The sequence below is a fragment of the Mycena indigotica genome (assembly GCF_014461135.1).
Source record: "Mycena indigotica strain 171206Taipei chromosome Unknown Mind.scaff0012, whole genome shotgun sequence".
Classification (NCBI taxonomy): Eukaryota; Fungi; Basidiomycota; class Agaricomycetes; order Agaricales; family Mycenaceae; genus Mycena; species Mycena indigotica.
The window spans coordinates 536,071-556,558 of NW_023503011.1; the positions used below are offsets into that span (position 1 = coordinate 536,071).

The window sequence follows — 20,488 nt, forward strand, 5'->3', positions numbered from 1 at the left end:
CGACAGGCCCGCCAGCACCGATTGTCATTCTTGAAGCTGTAAGGGCAAGAAAACTATGTAGGGTAAAGCACACTCACGTCGGTAAACTGATGTTGGCAGAGGACCAGAGAATAAAGTGTTGATAGTTTCTCGGGTCAACGCGGTCCTCCTCTTGGACAGGAGAGATTCTAAAAACATTCAAGATTATTTTTGCAAGAACTGGCTGATACACTCGGAGTTGCTTACCCATGTGTCTCCACGCCCCACCGATGGAGAAGCGTAGATATACGCGCAGGCTGCTCTGGCTTATCGTCTTGGATGGTAGGCATGAGTGAGGTGTTAGTGGCGGCTCCAGGGCTTAGGTAGATTAAACAGCATCACTGCTCCAGAAGCTCTGCGCGATTTGGACGGTGAGGTGCTCGAACAGGACGACGCTTGTCCGAGTGGGATCTTGAAGCTAGCACATATGCAAAAGAGCCTTGATAACAGATACCAATAGCTTTGTTTAGGCAGTTGCTGGTATTCGAGTCTATTCGAGTCAACAAAATATCAACCGATTCGACGTCACGCGTCACGGTCAATGCTTTTCGACGTCACGCGTCACGGTCAATGCTTGGTCACGCTGTCGTTTTTCCGTTCGCTTACTGTGATGCCTCCTAAATCGTCATCGGCATCGTCAGCTACGCGCAAAAAACATGCTCGAAAGGCGGCGGCGTCATCGGGACTCGCAGAACAGCCGCCCCCGCCCAGAGAAAAGAAAGACAAAAGGCACAGGTCTGATCCTCCACGAGTAAAGATGTACATCGCACCAGTCAAACCGACATCAGCAGTCCGGGACCCACTCGAGACCACGGGGCTCGCCCATAGGCTTCCTCCCGAGCTTCTGGTCGTATTACGAAGTTTGGGCAAAAAAGCAGCCGTGACCAAGACTCGAGCATTGGAGGAATTGCAGAGTGGATGGATAGACCGATGCGACGACGACGAGGCAACGTTATATACGGTTCTTGACATGCTTCCGGTGTGGATTCATCACCTCCCGTCGAATCTCGTTCATCCGCTACGACGAATTAGGCAACTCACCACCAATATTCATGCCATACTCCTCCGCTTTGAACTCCTTCGACCCTCTCTAATCGATGACGCCCCCGAGCTAGTATCAGGCACATGGGCACTGGCTGCCCACGATATTGATCGCTCCGTTGCCTCTGTCGCGTCCGCTTCACGCATCAAGCCATCGGAAACAAGTTCCTTGTATGCGTTTGCAGAACGAACCCTCCTCCATCCCGATGCTCTCTATACAGAACTGAATCCGCTGCCACCAGCTCCTCCTCCTTCAACGACAATCAAACGGCCAACTGGAGTTGCCCCTCAACCCATTCAACCTCCCCGAATCAAAGCAGATGAGTCAGAGGAGAGTGAGCCGGACCGCCGCGCAAGGTTGAGGATATCAGCATTTGGCCTCCTCAAGCATCTCCTCGGTGCGTTTTGGCCTTTATCTCAGCGAGTCGAACACCAATTCCTCTTCAAGAGACAACCCAGAGTCCCCTTCCCGCATTCCTTGCATCACATGTGCTCTGGTCGTCACTTTACCATGCTCCTCTGCCTCCTTTCTCATCGGATGACGACGAAGATGCAGACGAGGAGGCAGACGAATATGCCGCCTACCGGGATTCGGAAGGACTGACGGAAGGGTTGGGGCATAGCCAGCCAGTATTACGACGCATGGCTTGGAGCACTGTATCTGCTCTTGTTACGCGAAAACCTTTACCGCCTGCAGTCGTCAATGTTCTTTCCCAGGCTGCTCTTCGCTCTGCTTGGGTCGAGCCAGATGGAGGTGTTCAAGGAGCAATGTGGGGTGGTCTATTGGGCTTTTTAAGAGGTGTGTTATATTATCACTTTCAATCTTTGCGTTCAACGCAATCCAGATCATCCGACCGCTTGGGTACTTGCACAACCTGCTTATGACGAATTTTTGACCACCTTCCTTGCAAACGCATGTGGAGGTGCGCCAATCACAGCCTACCCAAGTATCGTTGTCGTGCTTTCGACACTGCCGCATGAGGTATTCCAGAAGCTACAAATGTGTGCATGATTGACCACTACTAGATCCTATTCCCACCACATACCCTCTTTGCGGCTTTCTGGGCTGCTTTAGGTGGTCCTCCCGACCAGATACCAGATCCAGATACCCCTTCCGCATCAACTCCTGCACCAGCACTAACCACCGCGTTGCCGGTAGCTCGTGCCCTGGCTGGCGTTGCTTTTGTTGGTGCTTTGCTCGAATGCACGGTCTACGTCATCCGACGGGGTAAAGGCCATGAAGGCAGCGATAATGGTGTTTCGTTGTTTCAAAGAGAGCTGAGGAGGGTATGGCTTGCGCTGGATCATAGGAAGGCAGAGAACAACAAAGATAGTGAATCTTTGCTTCAGTGTGATGTTCTTCAAGCAGCATCGTTGCTGTTGGGTGCCCTTCGAAGTGCAGCAGGAGTGGGCGAAGGTGTGTGATTATTCGGAATTGTCTTTCCAATCTAAGGCAACCATTAGATCTACTTTCTGGAGGACTGGAAGAGATTGATCGATGTCTCCGAGCCGGCCGCAACGCCGACCTTGTTTGCAGAGTCCTCGCGGCCATGGTCGGCAACGCAACCGGCCACGCATCGGATTTAGATCCGACTTCGACTTCGCCCGCCCAGAGACGGAGAGTCGCAGATACACGTATTCGCGAATTCGGTCGCACTTTGATGACGGGAATATTAAAAATGGCGGTCGCGAGAGAAGACGGGGCGTTTCTTGTTCGTGCTTTGAGCATATTTGGTGCCGATGTTTTCAAAGACGAAGATTTTACTCAAGTTGGTCTTTTTTTTTTTGGTTGCGTGAGATAACCTGATCAACACCATTCACAGTCTGTGGATGAGCTCGTTTCCCGTCGGGCTTATCAACTTCTTTTAACTTCCCCGACTCTCCTGTTTGCATATCTCACTCATCGCGTCCCGAAGCGCCAATCTGTTTACCGCTCTCTTTTGAGCACCCTCGCGCAACATCCTGAAGCAGTGGAAGATGCATTGCGGGTTCTAGTCGGCCCAGAGGCCAAACAAGCTGTTCAAGGTCTGCACGCTGCCGATTCCGACACCACCGGCCCGCTGGACTCGTTCTTCGTTGACAATGACACCATCCCAACGTCTCTGCTTAGTCCTATTCTTCAACGAAAGGAGCTTTTCCTGTCTGCTTCTGCATTCAATACCGTTCTCGCTCGTGTTGTCACCACATTCGTCAACCGCGTCGAAGCGGCATTGGTAGCTGCGCCCACCGAACCTATTCCCCTAACAGCATTCTCATCCGATTTGGCAATCCTTACGGGTGTCCTTGGTGGCAATCCTGAGTTGTTGGCGGAATCACAGAGGCAGATGTTGCTTCCCTCGATGTATATCTTCGCGTATGTGCTGCCTGGATCCAACTCGCTCGACGAAACAGAAGCGACTGTGGATGTCTCTCCAGCGGCCAATATCTGGTTACAGGGGCAAGACGACGGTATATCGGGTCCCATAGTGATGGAGGTGAAGAGGCAGCTCCGGATGATCGTCTCCAACCCAGATGTTTGTGTCAGGTATAACACTCCTTTGACTAATCCAAGCTGCTGCTTAAGAATTTTTAGTCCTGAAGACGTTCTTGCAGCCATAAAACAAGATCCACCATGTCATCCGCTGAGCATTATAGCAGATATTCTCCCCTCTCAACACGAGCTCAACGAGCTGCTTGAGACTCTTCCTCCTGACCCAATATCGCCCACTCTTGCTGTCCTACATCCTGATTTACCGGTTTCTAATCCTCGGAAAATCGAGCATACCATTTCATCGTACGACAAACGCGGTTTTTCTACCTACGCGCGGACTGTGACCGCTCTGATACAAGCCATGATGGACGACCGTCGAGCGGCAAAAGACAATGTCTGGTGCTGGACGCATGTTCTCGCACTGGCGTTATATGCGGAAGACCTCCTTGCTGTTCCAAATACACCCAGTGTTCTGTTTGATAGTTCATTGTCGACTTTAAGCATGGATTTAATGGTCTTGGTCGGAAAGGCTCGTCAACTGGAAACCTACCTGCTGACCTCAGGTGGCGATGATGGCTGGCGGTCAAATGTTATTAGTGCGGTAACGAGCGGCAAACCTATCACTGTCGGAAACCCAGTCGCAGAATTCTTGGCCGATATTATTGCTCGTGCCCGACGGTCAGAGTCCAGTCGGGATTGCCGTTTATTGGGAAGGATATTACGGCACTTACTGCAAGATTCAGATCGGGCAGAAGCAGAACTTTGGCTGGGTTTAGCAAGAAAGATCGAGAAACTAGGTCAGCCCTTAACCCTCTTGCTTGTCGAGTTCGTCCTCTCATAGTGTTTCTGCAGCGCCAGAAACATGCATCACCATCATTTCGGCCATCAGCGCGTCGGCTTTAGAGCCTTCAAGACTAGAGCGCTACCGGAACGAACTTGCCGCCGATCTCCTCAGTATCCCAGCAAGTAAAGCCAACACGCAAGGATTGCTTACACTACGAAAACTGGCTGCGAGTGCGCCGAATGCGGATTCTGACGTCACGTTCCTCCCTCAGCAACGAGCAATCAACGTTTTCAAAGCGTGCCAACAATGGATCAGTTCTGACGACGACGATGTGGATGAGGCTGTTGAGACTGCAATGACCAGGGTGTTCTTTTATCTGGCGCCGCTTCTGCAAAACATCCCTGGGACCCATTGGGACTTGGTCTTTGATGTCATTGGGAACAACCTTGAGGTAACAATACTGCTCGTTGTAGTCTGCAACTTACTGTCGTTGGCAGGATGCATCACTTGCTGATGACGATACTCTTGTAATCCTGGCACACACACTGAGATTGATCGTTCTCATTGAAGATCTAACCCAAACCAACAAGACCTTTCGTGCGACATGGGAGGAGCGTCGGACACCGATCCTCACAATGGTTAGGGACCTTGCTGCCGGAGAACTAGGCATGTCATTCCGTCCTCGCTCACAAAGTTGTGTTCCTAAAATCTTAACAGACTCCGCCAACCCATCGGTTCCGCGGTCAACCTGTAGAGAGCTCGTGTTATCGATTGTGCAATACCTTCCAATATCGTTAATCACACCCGATACATTACCGCAGGTCCAGTGCTTTACCCTCCATTCTGGATCTTGGCTGACACTAATTCTAGATGACACATCTTCTGGTCGACCCCTCACCAGATGTGCAGAAACTGACTTACCAGCTCTTGACGATCGCCGCGAAGAAACGAACGGAGCACTTGGTCATTGAAGCGGCCGTCGACACAGAGGGAGAAACCACGGCAGACCTGCCGTCAGAGCTGCTCGATATCTTGCAGACAAGGCTCAATTTTGACCATGGGGACGATCTCTTGACTACTGACCAATCGGTAAGTGTTGATAGACTCACCATTCAGAACAACCTTCTCACTTGCAAATAGACAACGTTTGGGTATCTTCTTGGCTGGATGGTGCTTCTGGACTTGTTTGTTGACACGGTATGTTCCAGCAAGAGATTTGATTCAAGACTTAATATCAATGCCCCAGTCACTCAAAGTGCGGTCAAGCTATATCGAACAGCTTCGTGCTCTTGATATAATCGGAACGTCGTTTATTCCAACGCTGTTCAGCATACTCGGTGTCGACCAAGGCATACCGAAAGCTTTCAAACTGGATATGTGGGCCGTGGACGAGTTCTACGTGTCTGGTACGCATTTCATTATCTCGGAGTCTTTTTTTGATGTTATGTAGCATACGATTCTGGAAGCCCGTGGAGCCTGCAAGTTCTCGCGGCCCACCTTTATTATCGCTCCTTGCAAATTGTCCCCTCCCTGATGCACAGTTGGGTGCTGGACTGCAAAGATCGCACACTGTCCACCAACATCACGACATATACCACGCACCACTTCTCGTCTGTCCTGATCCGCGCGGAGCTGGAAAGCGTGCGGGCCGCTCAGCTCAGCGACGACCAGCTTACCGTGAAGATCGCCAGCTCGGTCAACGAGGTGTCTGCGAGCTACCTCGTGGACGAGCACCGACTGGAAATCCGCCTCAAAATACCGTCCGACTGGCCCCTGAAGAAGATTGAAGTGAAAGAAGTGCAGCGGATCGGCGTGGAGGAGACAAGATGGCGCGCGTGGATTCTTGCGGTCCAGCAGACGTTGTGGGCCCAGGTGTGTTGCTTTGTTGTTTAATCATATTTGGCGGCTTATTTTCTGTAGAATGGTCGCATTATTGACGGCATAGGACTCTTCAAAAAGAACGTCCAACTGCATTTCGAAGGCCAGGTCGAATGCGCTATCTGCTACTCGTATGTCGTTGCAGGATCCCTAGATCTGAAATTAAGCTGATGAATGCACTCTCCAGCATCATCAGCGTCATGGACGCTAGTCTACCGAAGAAACCGTGCAAGACATGCAAGAACCGGTTCCATTCAGGCTGTTTGTTCAAGGTTCGTCTACTATCAGTATTTCCCAAGATGATCACCAACTGGCTCTACAGTGGTTCAGCTCAAGTCATTCGTCGAGTTGTCCCCTCTGCAGGTCAGATATCATGTGAAATAGAAATGTATCGACTAGAAAAACAAGCAATGTACCATTTACACCCCGATTCAAGCTTGATCATCGGTCCGTCTCTGACTGACTATTTCTCGTTGTTGCCCCAAGCCAGCCGATCGCATGTAGGTGTTTGGCAGGGAATACTTGAGAATCAAGACAAAACTAACCCCCTTCCCTGTTTTAGAAAGAGTCGGGGATATACTTGATTCGACATCCCTTCTCCTGCAACATCTCGAGCTCTTGCTGAGGGTGCATAGCAGATGGTACTCGAAGGTAATCCCAGCCTTTCCCATCCAACACCACAGACTCGACTGCCCCAAATGCAGGATTTTTCCGCAGGAACGACAAATTCAACGTTATTATAGGCTCCCGGAAGATCGACGGTTGGATGGGAAGAAACAATCGAACGAGGGCGAGCCGCAGGAATGATTGTTTCTCCTGAGGCGGAAAGAGCGTCGCACGGGCATCAAATTGCAGTTCGCGCAGGCCAGGGAAGCGGGCGTGAATGGTGGCGAAGCGCACGAAAGTTGAGCCTGTGATTGTCAGGGTAGTCAGAGAGTTGATGGGCGGGAAATCCGGTTCTAACTGCGGTGGGTCGATTGTAAGATGCCGCAGATTTGGGAGACCAGCGTGGAGGACTGCGAGGGTATGAAATGGTGTCAGGGAGCTGACGGAGAGCGATCGTAGTCGGGGGAGGTTGGGGACACGGAGGATGTTCGAGTCGGAGCCAAGCGTCGCAGATGTTGACAGCGTGATGTGCTCAATGTTTGGAGCAGCCGCAGCCAACACGCTCTGGAGCAAGTCAGCGGACCAGGAGCTTTCCACCCAGAAAATCCTTTTGAGGGAATTCAAGGGTGGTAGCTGAATGCCCCTCTCTGAAGGGTAATATTCCATCGTTCGAGGATATTCAGGTTGTGAGAGAACTTCGAGCGTATCCGAAAAACCCTCGCGTCGGAGGAGAGCGATATTGTGATCGAATCTGGTTGGCGATAAAAGCGCAGTCCGAGTGATATTATTGGTCTGGTCGAGGGCAGCAGTCAGCGATGACCACCGTTTGGGGTTTATCCATATGTTTTCGAAGAGCAGTTCTTGGGCCAACTTATGCCAGAAGCGGCAGACGCGGCCCAGCGAGCGGACTGCCTGCAAACAAGGTGACTAAGAAGGTAGCATTCGATTGTGGGGGATGGACGCACTTTGAAATATCGTTGCAGATGCCGTTCATCTAATGGGTCGAATTCATCGTCCAGAGCGCGTGCCCGAGCCAGGGGCGACAACTCCTCGGTGGCAATACGGTAAATTTGCAACCAGAGCTCTGGCGGAAGGTCGGGAAGCGACCGTCGGGGCATGCATGAGGGAAGAGTTCGAGATGATGGGAGAAGAAGAGGCACAATGTGCTTGGTCATACAAACCAATACCCAGTCTTCCTCGAGGGGGCCTACAACCATTTGCGGTCCTCCTTGCCATATATCAACTCTACAAGTATTTGTACATCGACAGGTATATCTACGTGTTGCCACGATTTGAGGTTTGCGAGTCATCACACGCCTGTTCCGCAGTCTGACGCTGGTGTCTGTTCAAAGTTGCGCCTCATCAACGTTCAGTATGAGCGTCGTGAAGAACGTGATCATCTCCAAGAAGGAAGCAGCGCTGATATCTGCAAGGGCGGCGATACTGAGCACAAGATGGAAGGGGAAGGGGGTACTTACGCTCATTCACAGTATGGATTCCGTTCAAGCCCCCGATGACCATATTACCGTGACCATACCGGAAAATGTGGTCAGAAAGTTCCCAGTTAAATCGCGTGTCTATATGTAGCAACATGGATGAGCTCAGGAGAAGATTTGACCAGAGACTCACCGGTGTTGCCGGACATGATTCCTGGCATAACGAATATCTCCTTGTCCTTATCGAGCGTGTCAGCGCGAGCGGTTTTGAAGACGGCCCGTATGGTCCCTGCAAGTAACTTGAATGGTTTCGCATCGGACGGAGCGATTGGTGCAGGCTCGAGGGTTTGGGGTGCGGTCAGTTCGAGAGTTCCATATGCAGGAGCCCCGAGGGGAGTCAGATGCTCGCCATAGGCCGTCACGGAGAGGTTAAATTCGGCGGCGAGAGCCTTGACGAGCTGTGCATCGCGGTCAATGGTTTCTTTGACGGAGCTTAGGTAATCGAGTCAAAAAGCTTGCGAGCATAATTTAAGAAGCATATACCTCTGAGTTGCGATGCGATGATTGACTATTGCCGACGCCTGCTCGGGCAGCGCGTTGCTCTTGACCCCTCCGTGGATAATATCGACTGCCTGAGTAGTTCCAACAAGAGCCTTGATCATCCCATCTTGGAATAGGAACTTTTCAGCGATCTTCATTGCCTTTTTGCTCTTGTCTGCATGTAGGATAGCATGCTTAGCACTATACGGCATACTGGGAGCATGGGCAGCAAGGCATTGTGTCATGAGGAAAGCCGGTGTATTAGGAGTTAGCTTGGGCACTGGTGCGTTGTTTTCGAGATGCACGATAAGGGCGGCGAGCATGCCAATGGAGGTGTGTTCTGGAGGAACACTATCGGTCTGTTAAGCTAAAAGCAATTTCAAAGCCAAACGAATACCTGGAATGGCCACCAGGAGTTTGAATGTCCACTTGCACATTCACGGAGCCCTTTTCCCCAATACCTGGAGCAGCAAAAATCGCACCGTGGCTTTCGGAGAAGCCAGCTAAAGCAGAGTAAGTTGTTGCCGTACTGTCCGGTAAGCAGAATAACTTACAACCCTCGTCGACGATCATAGCCATGGAGTCTGGCCCAAATCTTTCAAGAAGTGCCGGTCCGAGATGACCTGCACCCTGGGAGGGAGTCAAAGTCTGCTAAGCAGCGATACCATGGGGCATACATGATATCCTCCCGCCTCTTCGTCAAAACCGAATGAAAGTACGATCGTGCGTGTTGGCTTGAAACCCAGCTCAAGCAAGGTTTCGACAGTCGTCATGATGCCGATGACGCCACTCTTGTCATCCGAGCTGCCGCGACCCCAAACGTTCTCGCCTGAGAAAAACTAGGTTTGCAGCTTCGGAGAAACAAGCAGCCTACCATCGAAATGACCTGAGTACGGAGGGAAGGTCCATTGGTCGACACTGAGAGGAGCGACGGGAACAACATCTGAATCCAAGTATCACATTTGGGTTGTTGATAAGCCACAAAAAGGACGCACCATAGTGGCCCATCAGTAATAACGGCTTGAGACTCTCATCTGTGCCCTTCCACGTATAGATAAGCCCATACGTGTTGACTTTCTGGAGCTCTAAGTATTTATGCCTGTCCACAATATCAGTGGGGGGGGATTCACGCCAGAAGAAATGGTCGCACGTATACGGGTATTCCATGGCTAGATGGTCCACAAACGGCTGTCGCGTCTCCCAACGAGAATCCTCTCCAACAGGAGCCATCGCGTCAAATGTTTCCGTAGGAATCTTAACCGCCTCGCCCAACCGTCGCACCGCCCGGGAACGGAACGATTGCGTCGAGTACAGCTCGTTCGTCCGGGACCACATGTCGGAATTTTTGGTGGGAGTCAGAACGTCTTCTTGTGGGCATACTGACTGTGTGTTCAAGTGGCCAAACGAAAGTGGGGTGGACCTTGCAGTGCATCCTGGGACGAATACGGAGTGGAAGACGTGATAGAGCACTATTATTGCGATACCGCCAACGATAAGCGGCATGCGGGCCCGCCGGGCGCGCGAGGGTCTGTCGTTTCCTGGAAGGGTGTCGACATCGAGTTTTGCGTCCCCACTGGACGTAGTGGGAGAAAAGAAAGAGTGCATGTCATTTTGGTGATGCACATTTCAACTTCAAGTTTCCGGCAGGCCACGGCCAGCTCACGTGCCAGGCTGCGGACTCTCCACGTCCACTCATGGCCAAGTATGCGTGCGCATTAACGGATACTACTCTCTATCGGTCTCCCGCTTCTCTGGCTGCTGGCTGCTTGGGCCACAAATCATCAGACCCAAGCGACGAAGATTTGGTCAAAGCGGCGTCAAAGCGTCCTTGTTCATAAAAACAAGGTTGGGACAGATGTAATCGCACACACCAACAAACCTGAGCTCTTCAACTAATACGTCGATGGCTCTGGATACGCTCTCCAAATCCGCCCTTGAAGCGCTCCTTGCGTTCCATCTCGACGCTGTTGGTCAAATACGGCAGATGTTACAGTAAGTACATATGAGTCTATCCTACTTGAACGACCTAATGAGGGATCAGGGCAAAGAATCCAGTAGCGTGTTCATTGCATGTAGATAAGTACATCACCGAAGGTACCCATTCCTACTACTCCATCGCCTACCTAACCTTTTGTTGATAGTGTCTGACCCAGAGCCGCCGTTGCAATCTCCATTCTGCCTTCGAGCTCAGGACGATTCATCTGGTGTCCTACTCCCGAGCCCTCCTTCCACTCCACGTCGCCAGCGTGCACCCCGTCACCCGTCATCACCACCATCGCTCCGCCCGACAGACTCTCCCGTATGGCAACGCGGTGGGAGGTCAGAGTCGCCTTCTCCCCTGCGAAAAACACGGAAGCGTCGATACGTCGAGCTGTACGATGAGCTGGATACAAACCACAGCCTCGGAATAGACGATAGACCGCCTGCAAGGGTCCCGAGAAGAGATTCACGGAAACGATCACGCAGTACTAGTCCGGTTTGGCCTGTCCCAGGCTGGCCCCGCGGGTTTATACCAATCCCCAAGCGAAGAAAGGGTCATGTTGCAAACAAGGAAAATGAGAGGGATTAGGAAACAGTCGTTGATAGCATCAGATTAGATTACGGTGAACGGACCGATGGTCGGATTCTTTTCGCTCTGAATCATGCTACGTTTTCCGAGTTGTAGAAAGTTAACGCGCACGACTTTGAATCAGCGATTCGCGGACCAAGGCAAGCCGAGAACCGCTCTGGAATGGTGCATTTGTCAGCGTTGGTGAGCTCAAAGATCTACCCAAGAGACCACAAGACCCTGGCCTCGGGATGTAACGGTGATTGCTGGGTATACACCTTCCGGCTGTCTTCCGTTGAGCGCTTCTGCCCGGTGCTATAACATAGAAACAAGTCGCCGTCGCCGACTGAAGCGAGGGCTAAATTGGAGACGGTTTATCATAACAGGTGGGGTACCGAGTAAGTCATCTGAAGGCCGGAATTTTGAGGGTGCGTAGTGCGGCTCTTGGCGCACTATGAGCCGCACTACGCAGTCTCTACAGCTTTGAGGGCAGCACTAGTAAAGGCAGGACTTTTCTTAGACGACAACTTGGCGCTTGATTATCTTTGACAAGAGGACCAGCACAGCACTTTGCAGATCCGACACGGGAGCTGCGCATTCTGGGAAAGTTGAAGTTTACAGCTGGGCAGCCGATAACGGCCGAAGAAGTCGAAGTCGAGCTGAGTTGGCGATGGGAGATTTCCTGGTCGTGTGCTCACGGCGGTGTTAGATGGGAATGGTTTCTCTGAATCGATTGCGTATTTCGACGATGAGTTCAAGACGAGGTCGTCGTGTTGAAGCAAGTGAATGAACATTGGCAATCATGATGACAGCCGTCATTGGTGACGCTCTTCCAAACGACCCGCTACGTCCCACCCAAGCTTAGCCGTGCGCCACCTCCAAGCACGTTTTTTGACGTAGAATTGACTGTTGAATGTTTTTTTTTTCAGCCAGATTAGGGCATGCATGGGCAAGTAAGGGTGGCTTCTCTCCTCACACCTTCCACGCCTGAATTCTCCTGAAGCGGCCCATGAGAATCGTGCCGGGCCTCGGACTCGCCTGTTTTGCGCAAGAAAACTCGTGTCGCGGTCTTTGTGGAGTTTTGGTCCGCCCTGATCGAGAATCGAGATCGGGGTTATATGCCAACGCAATAAATACCGTCATCCGGAAGGCCTTTCGCTTTCACCCCCCTTCCTAATCCAAAAATGACTGCCGCGCTCGTCTGCCCCCCGCCAATCGACCACCTTCGTGGCCCTATGCTACCCTCCCCGCTGGAAGAAGACAACTTTGAAGGCTGCTTTGCCATTGCGCGCGTGAATGGGGCAATCCGACTAGTCCAAAGTGCGTCATGCTTTCACGCGACTTGTTCTTTGTGCTCACCGTCGTCTGCAGTATCGAGTGCAACACCAGCCTCTGCGTTGACTACCCTCGACGTGAAGATATTCAGGTACGTCCCCCCTATCCCACTCCCTGGATTAGGTCTAACATGTCACTCTCAGACACGAATTTATCCATATTTTCCGTTTCCTCGAGTTCCGAACCGTCCACCCTGCCGACCTCCAGATCGTCGAACGGATCCCTGCGCGCGCCGTTGCCCTCGACGAAGACGATGGGGGTGACTCAGTGTCGCTTGCCCGAGATGTGCTCGCCCGTCTGTCAAGATTAACAAAGGGTGGTAGCTTTGGCGGAAGTTCCCGACCGACTACGGGTGCCTATGGCCACGCAAGATACCCCAGTGTTGGAATTGCCTCCCCACCTGTCTATTCGCGACGCGTGGCCTACGCACGACCAACGACGCGTCTTGGCTAGCTCCAAGCTTGACATCGGTCTTGTCTTATTAATACCTCACCGCCCAGCAGGCAAATCTGCTCGCTAATCGCTTTGCTATTCTCTTCTCCTTTCCTCCTCCCTGCATCCAGCATGTCTGTCCACACGCAATGTATTTTTATGTACTCCTCTATTCATCGCATGTTCTCCCCGTACAAACCCTATAATCTTCCCCTTTTACTTGATCAGGTAGAGAGTAGAAATCTCGATGTGAACCAGTCGTCGCGGCCATTACTTCTATGCTTCTTCAACTCCTTCTCGCCCGACCACCGTGGCCAGGCCCGAAACACACACCCCAAACGCACTGCAACGTCGCGATGATAATAAAGATAACGGTTACAGCAACGACGGAAACCAAACATAGCCTCGAGGCAGATCCGTGCAACCCCGTCGTCATGCTTATTTTTTGTTAGCCATGGCCATGGCTAACTCTTTCCTCAGCTCCACCAGTACTTCTGTCATCGGTCGTTTTTGGACGTTTTTTCTCGGGGGAGAGAAAGAGAGCGTAATTTTAGCGTCATTGGTCGAATTCCAAAAATAGTTTTGACTTGAATCAGCCCTCGCCGGGGGTCGGCGCTGAATTCCGATGTTCGGAAAGAACTTCATCGACGCCGCCTACGGGGAGTGTGTACTGTGATCTGAGGGTTATCAGGTAGCATCAAACTAGCCCCAAGATCGTTCTAGAATTTGCCGGCTGAAGCATTGAAGTCCAGAAGGTAACCAATTGCAACTGTTTGAACAGCACTGTCCATATATGTGCGTCACCCGAGCCTGGCTTCGCATACTTTGCTGACAGATAATATTAATACTGCTTTGGAACCCCGAGCGGAAGATATGTGGCTTCTTCATAGTCCAAGGCCGGAGGAAGTGACTTGACGCGATGTAGAGACAGTATGACCATAGATCCGGAGTTGGCATGGATCTGGATGTCTAGCTAGTATGAAGCATATCCTACAGCAACTCTGAATGTTTTTGGTCAAAAGGCATCATCCGTGGTCAGAAAACACACCTCTGCAAGAACTTATCCTTCGAATCTCAAGGAAGACAATGGCTTGCTTTGACAAGCCCTTCTTGCACAAACGGACACCCCTCGTTCGTCAGCCAATACCGATCGCTGACCCACCAGAAAAGCCCATGTGCTATCCAGTCCTCCCACAGTATTCGCCAGGGACGTGTTATGGAGAGATGCTTGATCTTGATGTAGTACAGCCAGTTTTGCGGAGTATAAGCTATGGAACATATACTGAGCAACGCGAGGAAGGACAAGACATCCGACATACCAACGTTCACCTGTGGGTTGACATAGATACGCGGTCGTTGTGGTTTAGTTCGGATATGCATATCGAAGCCGATGAGTAGACACTCAGATTCAGTACATGTCGAGTCGGCGCGAAAAGCTAAAGGCGGGCCGGCAGGAATGTGGCTTGTGCCGTCTAGACTGCCGTTAAGAAGGGAAACAAATTACAGGAGCAAGTAAGACGAGTGGAGACGCACTTGAGTGACGGAACCAGTGAGCATCGAATGCTGCGACGCCGTTCCAGCAGGTTGCAACCTCAACGGGGTCCTCTCGTCGCAGCGTCTCAACCGCAACGGAATCTGAGGCGAAATACGGCCAGATTTCTTTCGTACGGTGACCGCAAGAGTCACGAATGACCCAGCTAGAATCGCATGAGAGACATGACACTAGACTCATAACAAAGACTGACGTGTCATATAACCCAATTCCATCAAAGTCTAATGCACAAGCAAGGTCAAAGTTCCCTTCCTTCGTTGCGAGGAGTCGTACGATAGAGGCTGCAGAAGTATTAATCGAAAGAGATACGAGATGGTGGGAGGAGACTGACTCCATTCGAAGTATATGTCGTTGAAAAAGACCACTTTGTCAAATTGCTTTCCCCGAAGACCGTCTGCCAGCGGCTCCATTGCACGGTTCCGCATATCCGCCATATATCGGACCCTTTCATGCCCATTGCTCTGCCAACCCTGGCGCCTCCGCCCGTCCTCCTCCATCAACACGCGGTTCCGGACCGATGACCGGGAAAGCTCGCCTTGAAATTTCTTCAGCAACGCTTTAGTTCGGTCGTGCGAGTTGGACTCGTAAATTGAGACGAATACATTGAGGGGTCCGAGATGGTCAATAAGTAGATGGAGTTGGCGTGTCCAGTAGGGAAGATGCGGTCCGTAGTCGTAGAGGTTAGCAGCAATGAAGTAAGTATGATTGCCGCCATCTGGAAGCTTGGGGAGGCGAGGGAGGTGGGTAGGGCTCCGTGAATTCATGTAAGATGAACGTCCGGACAACGGGTAGGCTGGCGCTAACAGGAGGAATGCACACCAGCCAATGCATAGTGCAAAACGTGTTCTCCGTCGTTTAGACCAAGCGCGAATGTTTCGAACATCGGACGCATCAAAGAGGGTAAGTGCTGGGACGCATAGCACGACCAGGGGGAAGTAGACGAATAGTGTCGAAAAGAACCCCAGTCGGAGAGCAACAAAAACAGCTGTTGCGAGGGAGAACGCGGAGAAGAGGAGGTAGATGCGGTGGGAGTGGAGAAGTGCTGCGAAAGGCGAGCGTTGGAGACGTGGTCTGCGTTCGTCGGTCATAATGTCATCGTGGTTGGCAGCGAGTTGAAATCACCGTGACCTCTTTTTGCAACAAACCATCATGACCACTGTTGACCTCTATGCTGGTCTTCCATCCAACAAAGGCCCCGAAAAGCTCAAATTTACCGCTGCCGATCCATTTACACCGACCTACATCCAGCAGGTCGTCACGAAGAACTCCAATCCGCAAGAAATCTATCATACGCGTGTCCATGGCCGAGTTTTTCTCCTCGAGAACACCAAACAGAACAACAGCCATCAGGAAATGCTAGCAAAGAAACAGGCGGCCAAGGAGGCGAAAGAGCGTCGGAGACTAGGAGTATCTGGAAAGCGACATGGAACAGCGCGTGCGATGGGCCTATGGAGTTTTGACCACAGTCAAGCAAAGTGCGGTCACCTTCCTTCCATGCGTTCTCACATCTAATCCGTTATACAGATTCGCGCTCTTTCTACCACTGCATCAATTGTGGCTAGGATATATGTCTGAGCTTCTCAATCTAGCCCAACCGGGCTCTGGTCCGCCCCGCCTTCCCTCTGCTGCTGCTATCCATCCAAGACTCGTTAAAGCAGACTTTCATGGCTCGATAATGACAGGTGGGCTATTCTCCGTGTTGTTGAATTCGTCAACCTGATCTTCAAAGTGCATCAATCCAAGAACACTTCGGTCCTCGGTGTGTCCGGTATAGTCATCCACGAAACAGAGGGGACCTTTAAAATCGTGACCAAGGACGACAAGCTTAAAAGTGTGTCATATATCCAATGCTGAACCCCACTCTAATGCCATCCAAGTTATACCGAAACGCAACACAATCTTCACATTTGCCGTTCCTGTCTATTCGACTCTACCCGCCTCGTTCAACGCCAACACGGCGTTGCCATTGCCGGATGTGGAGGACTCCCGGACAGTGCTTGACGGGCCGCATGCGCAACTGGAGCTATACGGGAACCAGTTCTGTTTCCGTTCTGCGGAACGAGCAGGGAGGAAATTCAAGCCCAAAGAGACTATTGTGCTATAGGTGGTCAACTGGGCCTACACATACCAACGGTATTCATACAAATTGACTCCTTGGAATCGATCGCAAAGGCCAGCAAAAGTATTTCACGTTCACGACACAACACTCACAAACCTATACTCAGGTCCTTGTCGTAACACCATCCAGAATCTTTCGGATTGAAAACACTGGTCGGCTGATGGACAAGGGTGAAAGGTGGGGCCGAAAGGCACAGGCTCGGGGAGCTCGACAGGGCTATTCGAGCAAAGCGGAGGTCAACTTCAAGTGCAAACGATGAGCAATGTTAGCTAGCGGCGCTTTTGGCTAGTCGTACCGACAGTTACAGTGAACATAGTTATTCCAGGCAAGATGATAGACTTTGTGGATCAGCGCGAATAACATTTTACTGACGATGGTACATAATGCCAAGTTAGGTTTACCTCATACAGTACGCGTTTTTTTCACTTTCAAACTAGCAATGGTAGAGACGAAGACGCGCTTTTTCGGAGGCCTGAACGCGATTATGATAAATATTTTCTGAGTGTCACACATCTCAGATCAGATATCGCCATATCGGGACAGAAAATTTCCCATCACACGTCGTGACTCGACGCGTTTCCTCCCTCTTGTCTTCCTTCAGCCATGAAGTACATTGTCGTCTCTGGCGGTGTCGTCAGTGGCATTGGAAAAGGCGTTATCGGTGTGTCCCGGTATTTTTCCAGCTGCGAACCATTTTCAACTCTCCACCACAGCTTCGTCGACGGGTCTTTTGCTCAAAACAATAGGACTCAAGGTGACCGCGATAAAGATCGACCCGTACATGAACATCGATGCGGGAACGATGCGTCCGACAGAGCATGGTCAGTAGAGTGCCAGCTGCTGATGAAATTCTGATTATGTTCCCAGGCGAAGTTTATGTCCTCAACGATGGTGGAGAGGTTGACCTTGACCTCGGAAACTACGAGAGATATCTCAACGTCACCCTTTCTCGCGACAACAACATCACCACGGGCAAGATCTACCGTGAAGTCATCGAAAAAGAGGTTTGCTAACTCGAAGCGCGTGTTTTCCATGGCATAACAATTTTCTTTAGCGCAAGGGAGAGTACCTAGGCAAAACAGTCCAGGTGCGCTGCTTCTCTTTCTGTCGTCGCCATCTCAGCTCCTCAATGCAGATTGTGCCTCACGTAACAAATGCGATTCAAGACTGGATCGAGCGCGTTGCCAAAATTCCTGTCGACAACTCAGGGGAGGAGCCTGATGTTTGTATTGTTGAGGTAGGGCTTGTTTGTATCGTCATTCCCCGAAAGTCTTATAATTGGCAGCTTGGCGGAACCGTTGGGGACATTGAGTCGGCGCCGTTTGTTGAAGCCATGCGCCAGTTCCAATTCCGTGTTGGACACGACAACTTTGCTCTCCTTCATGTATCCCTGGTTCCCGATATGCACGGCGAACAAAAAACTAAGCCAACGCAAACAACTGTACATTCCCTCCGCGGGCTAGGCCTACTTCCCGACTTGGTGAGTTCGTTGGTGGGGATGATATCGGTTCTCAATATGACAAGATTGCCTGCCGCCTGCTCGGCCCTCAATCTCTACTTCCCACTACGAAAGAGAAAATCTCGATGTTTTGCCATGTTGCTCCGGAACAAGTCTTCGGAGTGCATGACGTGTCCTCGGTCTACCATGTCCCTCTACTCCTTCAATCGCAGGGCATCGTCGAATATCTCCGAAAGCGTCTAAACCTCGCCGCACTTAACCTTCCCGAAACAATGCTTCTCAAAGGCCAGACCCTGCAGAAACGCTGGAAGGAGCTCACAACAGGGTTTGACGCTCCCTCCCTTCCTCTGAGATGACCTATAATGTTTTCCAGACAAGAACGGTTGTTTGACACGGTCTCCATTGCCTTGGTCGGAAAGTACACGGACCTCAAGGACTCGTATATGTCGGTAACCAAAGCCCTGGAACACTGCGCCTTCCGAGTCCACAGACGTCTTATTATCCATGTATGTCTCCGCTCTAGCGCTCTTGATCCGCTAAGCAATTTTACAGTGGGTAGAGTCCTCAGATCTCGAACCTGAGACACAGGAAACGAATGCCGCCAAATACCATGATGCATGGCGTGCTGTCGTCGGTGCAGGGTAATTCCTGGAACTTAGACTTGCGCTCAGACTCACTGGATAACAGAGGAATTCTTGTCCCTGGCGGGTTTGGCTCCCGTGGCACAGAGGGCATGCTCCTTGCCATCAAATATGCACGAGAACAAAAAATACCGTTTCTCGGAATCTGCCTTGGGTTCCAACTAGCAGTTATTGAATGGGCTCGTCATGTCATGGGCATTACAGGTCACTCTCGTTTGTCTCTTCTCCATCAACTGACGCGTGTTCCAGATGCTACGTCGTCTGAATTCTTCATCGATACCCAGTCACCCTTGGTCATGTTCATGCCTGAAATTTCCAAAACCCATATGGGCGGTACTATGCGACTTGGTCTTCGTCCAACTGTCTTTGAACCGGGCACCGAAAACTGGTCGCGCGTTCGTAAACTATATGGCGGGGCAAGCAAGATATGGGAGCGCCATCGTCATCGATATGAAGTCAATCCGGCATATGTACAACGTCTACAAGACAGCGGATTGGTTTTCGCTGGCAAGGACGAAAAGGGCGAGCGTATGCAAATTCTCGAGTTGCCTGGTTAGCCTCCTTTCGCATTCACTCACCCATTAACCGTGAATCAGATCATCCATATTTTGTGGGTTTACAAGCACACCCTGAGTTTTGCACCCGCCCGCTAAATCCATCTCCCCCATTCCTTGGCTTCGTCTCTGCCTCTTGCAACCAAGGAGTCCTAGAGGAACAAATTAATGTCCAACTCCATAACTTCAAACCCCCTCATCCAGAGGGCTCGATGGTTTCTGAATCCATTCTGCGTTCTAGCATCCCCGAGAAGACCATCGTCAATGGCCACGTCAACGGCATCGTCGGGGAGTAATCGGTCCGCTAAAAAGCATTCCATGTTGACGATTTTCACTCTACATCATTTGCTCATTTACATACAGCCATATTTCTGCTTGGTATATAGACAGACTCATTCCCGCATTTGTAGTACCACCCACCTTCATGAGCATGGCAATCACACACAATTTTGTAGCGTTTAGACCATTCACCCTCCCACTTTTATGCGCTGTATATTATGTAATAAGACCACGTGATGTTTCAAATTCTCATTTCGACACGTTCTCTGGTTCTTCGACTATGTACCTAGTCCCAGCTGTGCAATTTTCACACCAAACTCATCACGCCTCAACCCAGCTTCAGCTTTCCCCCTTTCCGATCCCATCCCATACCAATGCGAACGTTGGCCGCTCGCTATTTGGGACATAGATAATGATTGAGGCAAGAACTGAGGGATAACAGGAGGGAGAGAACAATAATTTGTCGGCATTTGGTCAGCCAATCTACTCTTGGGCTAATATTGGAACGTCAGGCTTCCTAACTCACGCTGCCTGCCAGGAGAACATACATTCCGTTACAACGGTTACATACACTTCTATATGTTTTCCGTCATCGTACTATGGGTGCTTGTAGGTCCCTGTTTGTGCCAGAGGGTTTAGCTGCCCATTCATTCACAATTTTGCAGGTCATGGTAGCCCTTTCCCTGCTCTTCCTGTTACCCTGAACAGTGAAGATTAGACGACAGACAGCGGGCTGGATCTTTCCCAGCCTGTTATTTGTCCAAAGGGCTTGGATAGACACTAGCTGTTGCTTAGC

General features: G+C 51.0%; 8 protein-coding genes across 8 annotated transcripts; 5 read left to right on the forward strand and 3 right to left on the reverse strand.

Annotated features, from left to right (window-relative positions):
- Positions 1–601: 601 nt before the first annotated feature.
- MIND_01224100 (Delta-9 fatty acid desaturase protein) lies at positions 602–6,570 on the forward strand (the record flags this gene model as incomplete). The annotated part of the gene is made up of 16 exons (XM_037368743.1): positions 602–1,457; positions 1,508–1,858; positions 1,905–2,041; positions 2,086–2,476; positions 2,524–2,828; positions 2,883–3,583; positions 3,632–4,326; positions 4,382–4,764; positions 4,811–5,134; positions 5,184–5,402; positions 5,454–5,510; positions 5,560–5,719; positions 5,764–6,185; positions 6,234–6,322; positions 6,379–6,463; positions 6,514–6,570. Exons 1-16 carry the CDS (start codon positions 629–631, stop codon positions 6,568–6,570), a joined length of 5,205 nt encoding a protein of 1,734 aa, XP_037214711.1. The 5' UTR covers positions 602–628.
- Positions 6,571–6,749: 179 nt separating this feature from the next.
- MIND_01224200 (uncharacterized protein) lies at positions 6,750–7,915 on the reverse strand (the record flags this gene model as incomplete). The annotated part of the gene is made up of 2 exons (XM_037368744.1): positions 6,750–7,709; positions 7,763–7,915. The coding sequence occupies 2 exons, from the start codon at positions 7,913–7,915 to the stop codon at positions 6,750–6,752; spliced, it is 1,113 nt and encodes a 370-aa protein (XP_037214712.1).
- Positions 7,916–8,143: 228 nt separating this feature from the next.
- On the reverse strand, positions 8,144–10,378 carry MIND_01224300 (Carboxypeptidase S; the record flags this gene model as incomplete). The annotated part of the gene is made up of 10 exons (XM_037368745.1): positions 8,144–8,223; positions 8,276–8,374; positions 8,427–8,725; positions 8,777–9,124; positions 9,171–9,276; positions 9,328–9,403; positions 9,451–9,602; positions 9,648–9,716; positions 9,769–9,872; positions 9,924–10,378. 10 exons carry the CDS (start codon positions 10,376–10,378, stop codon positions 8,144–8,146), a joined length of 1,788 nt encoding a protein of 595 aa, XP_037214713.1.
- Positions 10,379–10,676: 298 nt separating this feature from the next.
- Positions 10,677–11,342, forward strand: MIND_01224400 (uncharacterized protein; the record flags this gene model as incomplete). Its single annotated transcript, XM_037368746.1, has 3 exons — positions 10,677–10,765; positions 10,815–10,867; positions 10,915–11,342. The coding sequence occupies 3 exons, from the start codon at positions 10,677–10,679 to the stop codon at positions 11,340–11,342; spliced, it is 570 nt and encodes a 189-aa protein (XP_037214714.1).
- Positions 11,343–12,499: 1,157 nt separating this feature from the next.
- On the forward strand, positions 12,500–13,109 carry MIND_01224500 (uncharacterized protein; the record flags this gene model as incomplete). The annotated part of the gene is made up of 3 exons (XM_037368747.1): positions 12,500–12,641; positions 12,693–12,747; positions 12,800–13,109. Exons 1-3 carry the CDS (start codon positions 12,506–12,508, stop codon positions 13,107–13,109), a joined length of 501 nt encoding a protein of 166 aa, XP_037214715.1. The 5' UTR covers positions 12,500–12,505.
- Positions 13,110–14,162: 1,053 nt separating this feature from the next.
- On the reverse strand, positions 14,163–15,728 carry MIND_01224600 (Capsular associated protein; the record flags this gene model as incomplete). Its single annotated transcript, XM_037368748.1, has 5 exons — positions 14,163–14,356; positions 14,408–14,560; positions 14,622–14,785; positions 14,834–14,921; positions 14,972–15,728. The coding sequence occupies 5 exons, from the start codon at positions 15,726–15,728 to the stop codon at positions 14,163–14,165; spliced, it is 1,356 nt and encodes a 451-aa protein (XP_037214716.1).
- Positions 15,729–15,780: 52 nt separating this feature from the next.
- MIND_01224700 (Ribonuclease P protein subunit) lies at positions 15,781–17,018 on the forward strand (the record flags this gene model as incomplete). Its single annotated transcript, XM_037368749.1, has 6 exons — positions 15,781–16,115; positions 16,165–16,322; positions 16,370–16,471; positions 16,518–16,688; positions 16,745–16,812; positions 16,866–17,018. Exons 1-6 carry the CDS (start codon positions 15,790–15,792, stop codon positions 17,016–17,018), a joined length of 978 nt encoding a protein of 325 aa, XP_037214717.1. The 5' UTR covers positions 15,781–15,789.
- Positions 17,019–17,362: 344 nt separating this feature from the next.
- On the forward strand, positions 17,363–19,709 carry MIND_01224800 (CTP synthase; the record flags this gene model as incomplete). Its single annotated transcript, XM_037368750.1, has 12 exons — positions 17,363–17,420; positions 17,473–17,580; positions 17,627–17,763; positions 17,814–17,846; positions 17,895–17,996; positions 18,045–18,239; positions 18,284–18,543; positions 18,592–18,724; positions 18,771–18,859; positions 18,906–19,063; positions 19,109–19,411; positions 19,456–19,709. 12 exons carry the CDS (start codon positions 17,363–17,365, stop codon positions 19,707–19,709), a joined length of 1,830 nt encoding a protein of 609 aa, XP_037214718.1.
- Between the last annotated feature and the right edge of the window lie 779 nt (positions 19,710–20,488).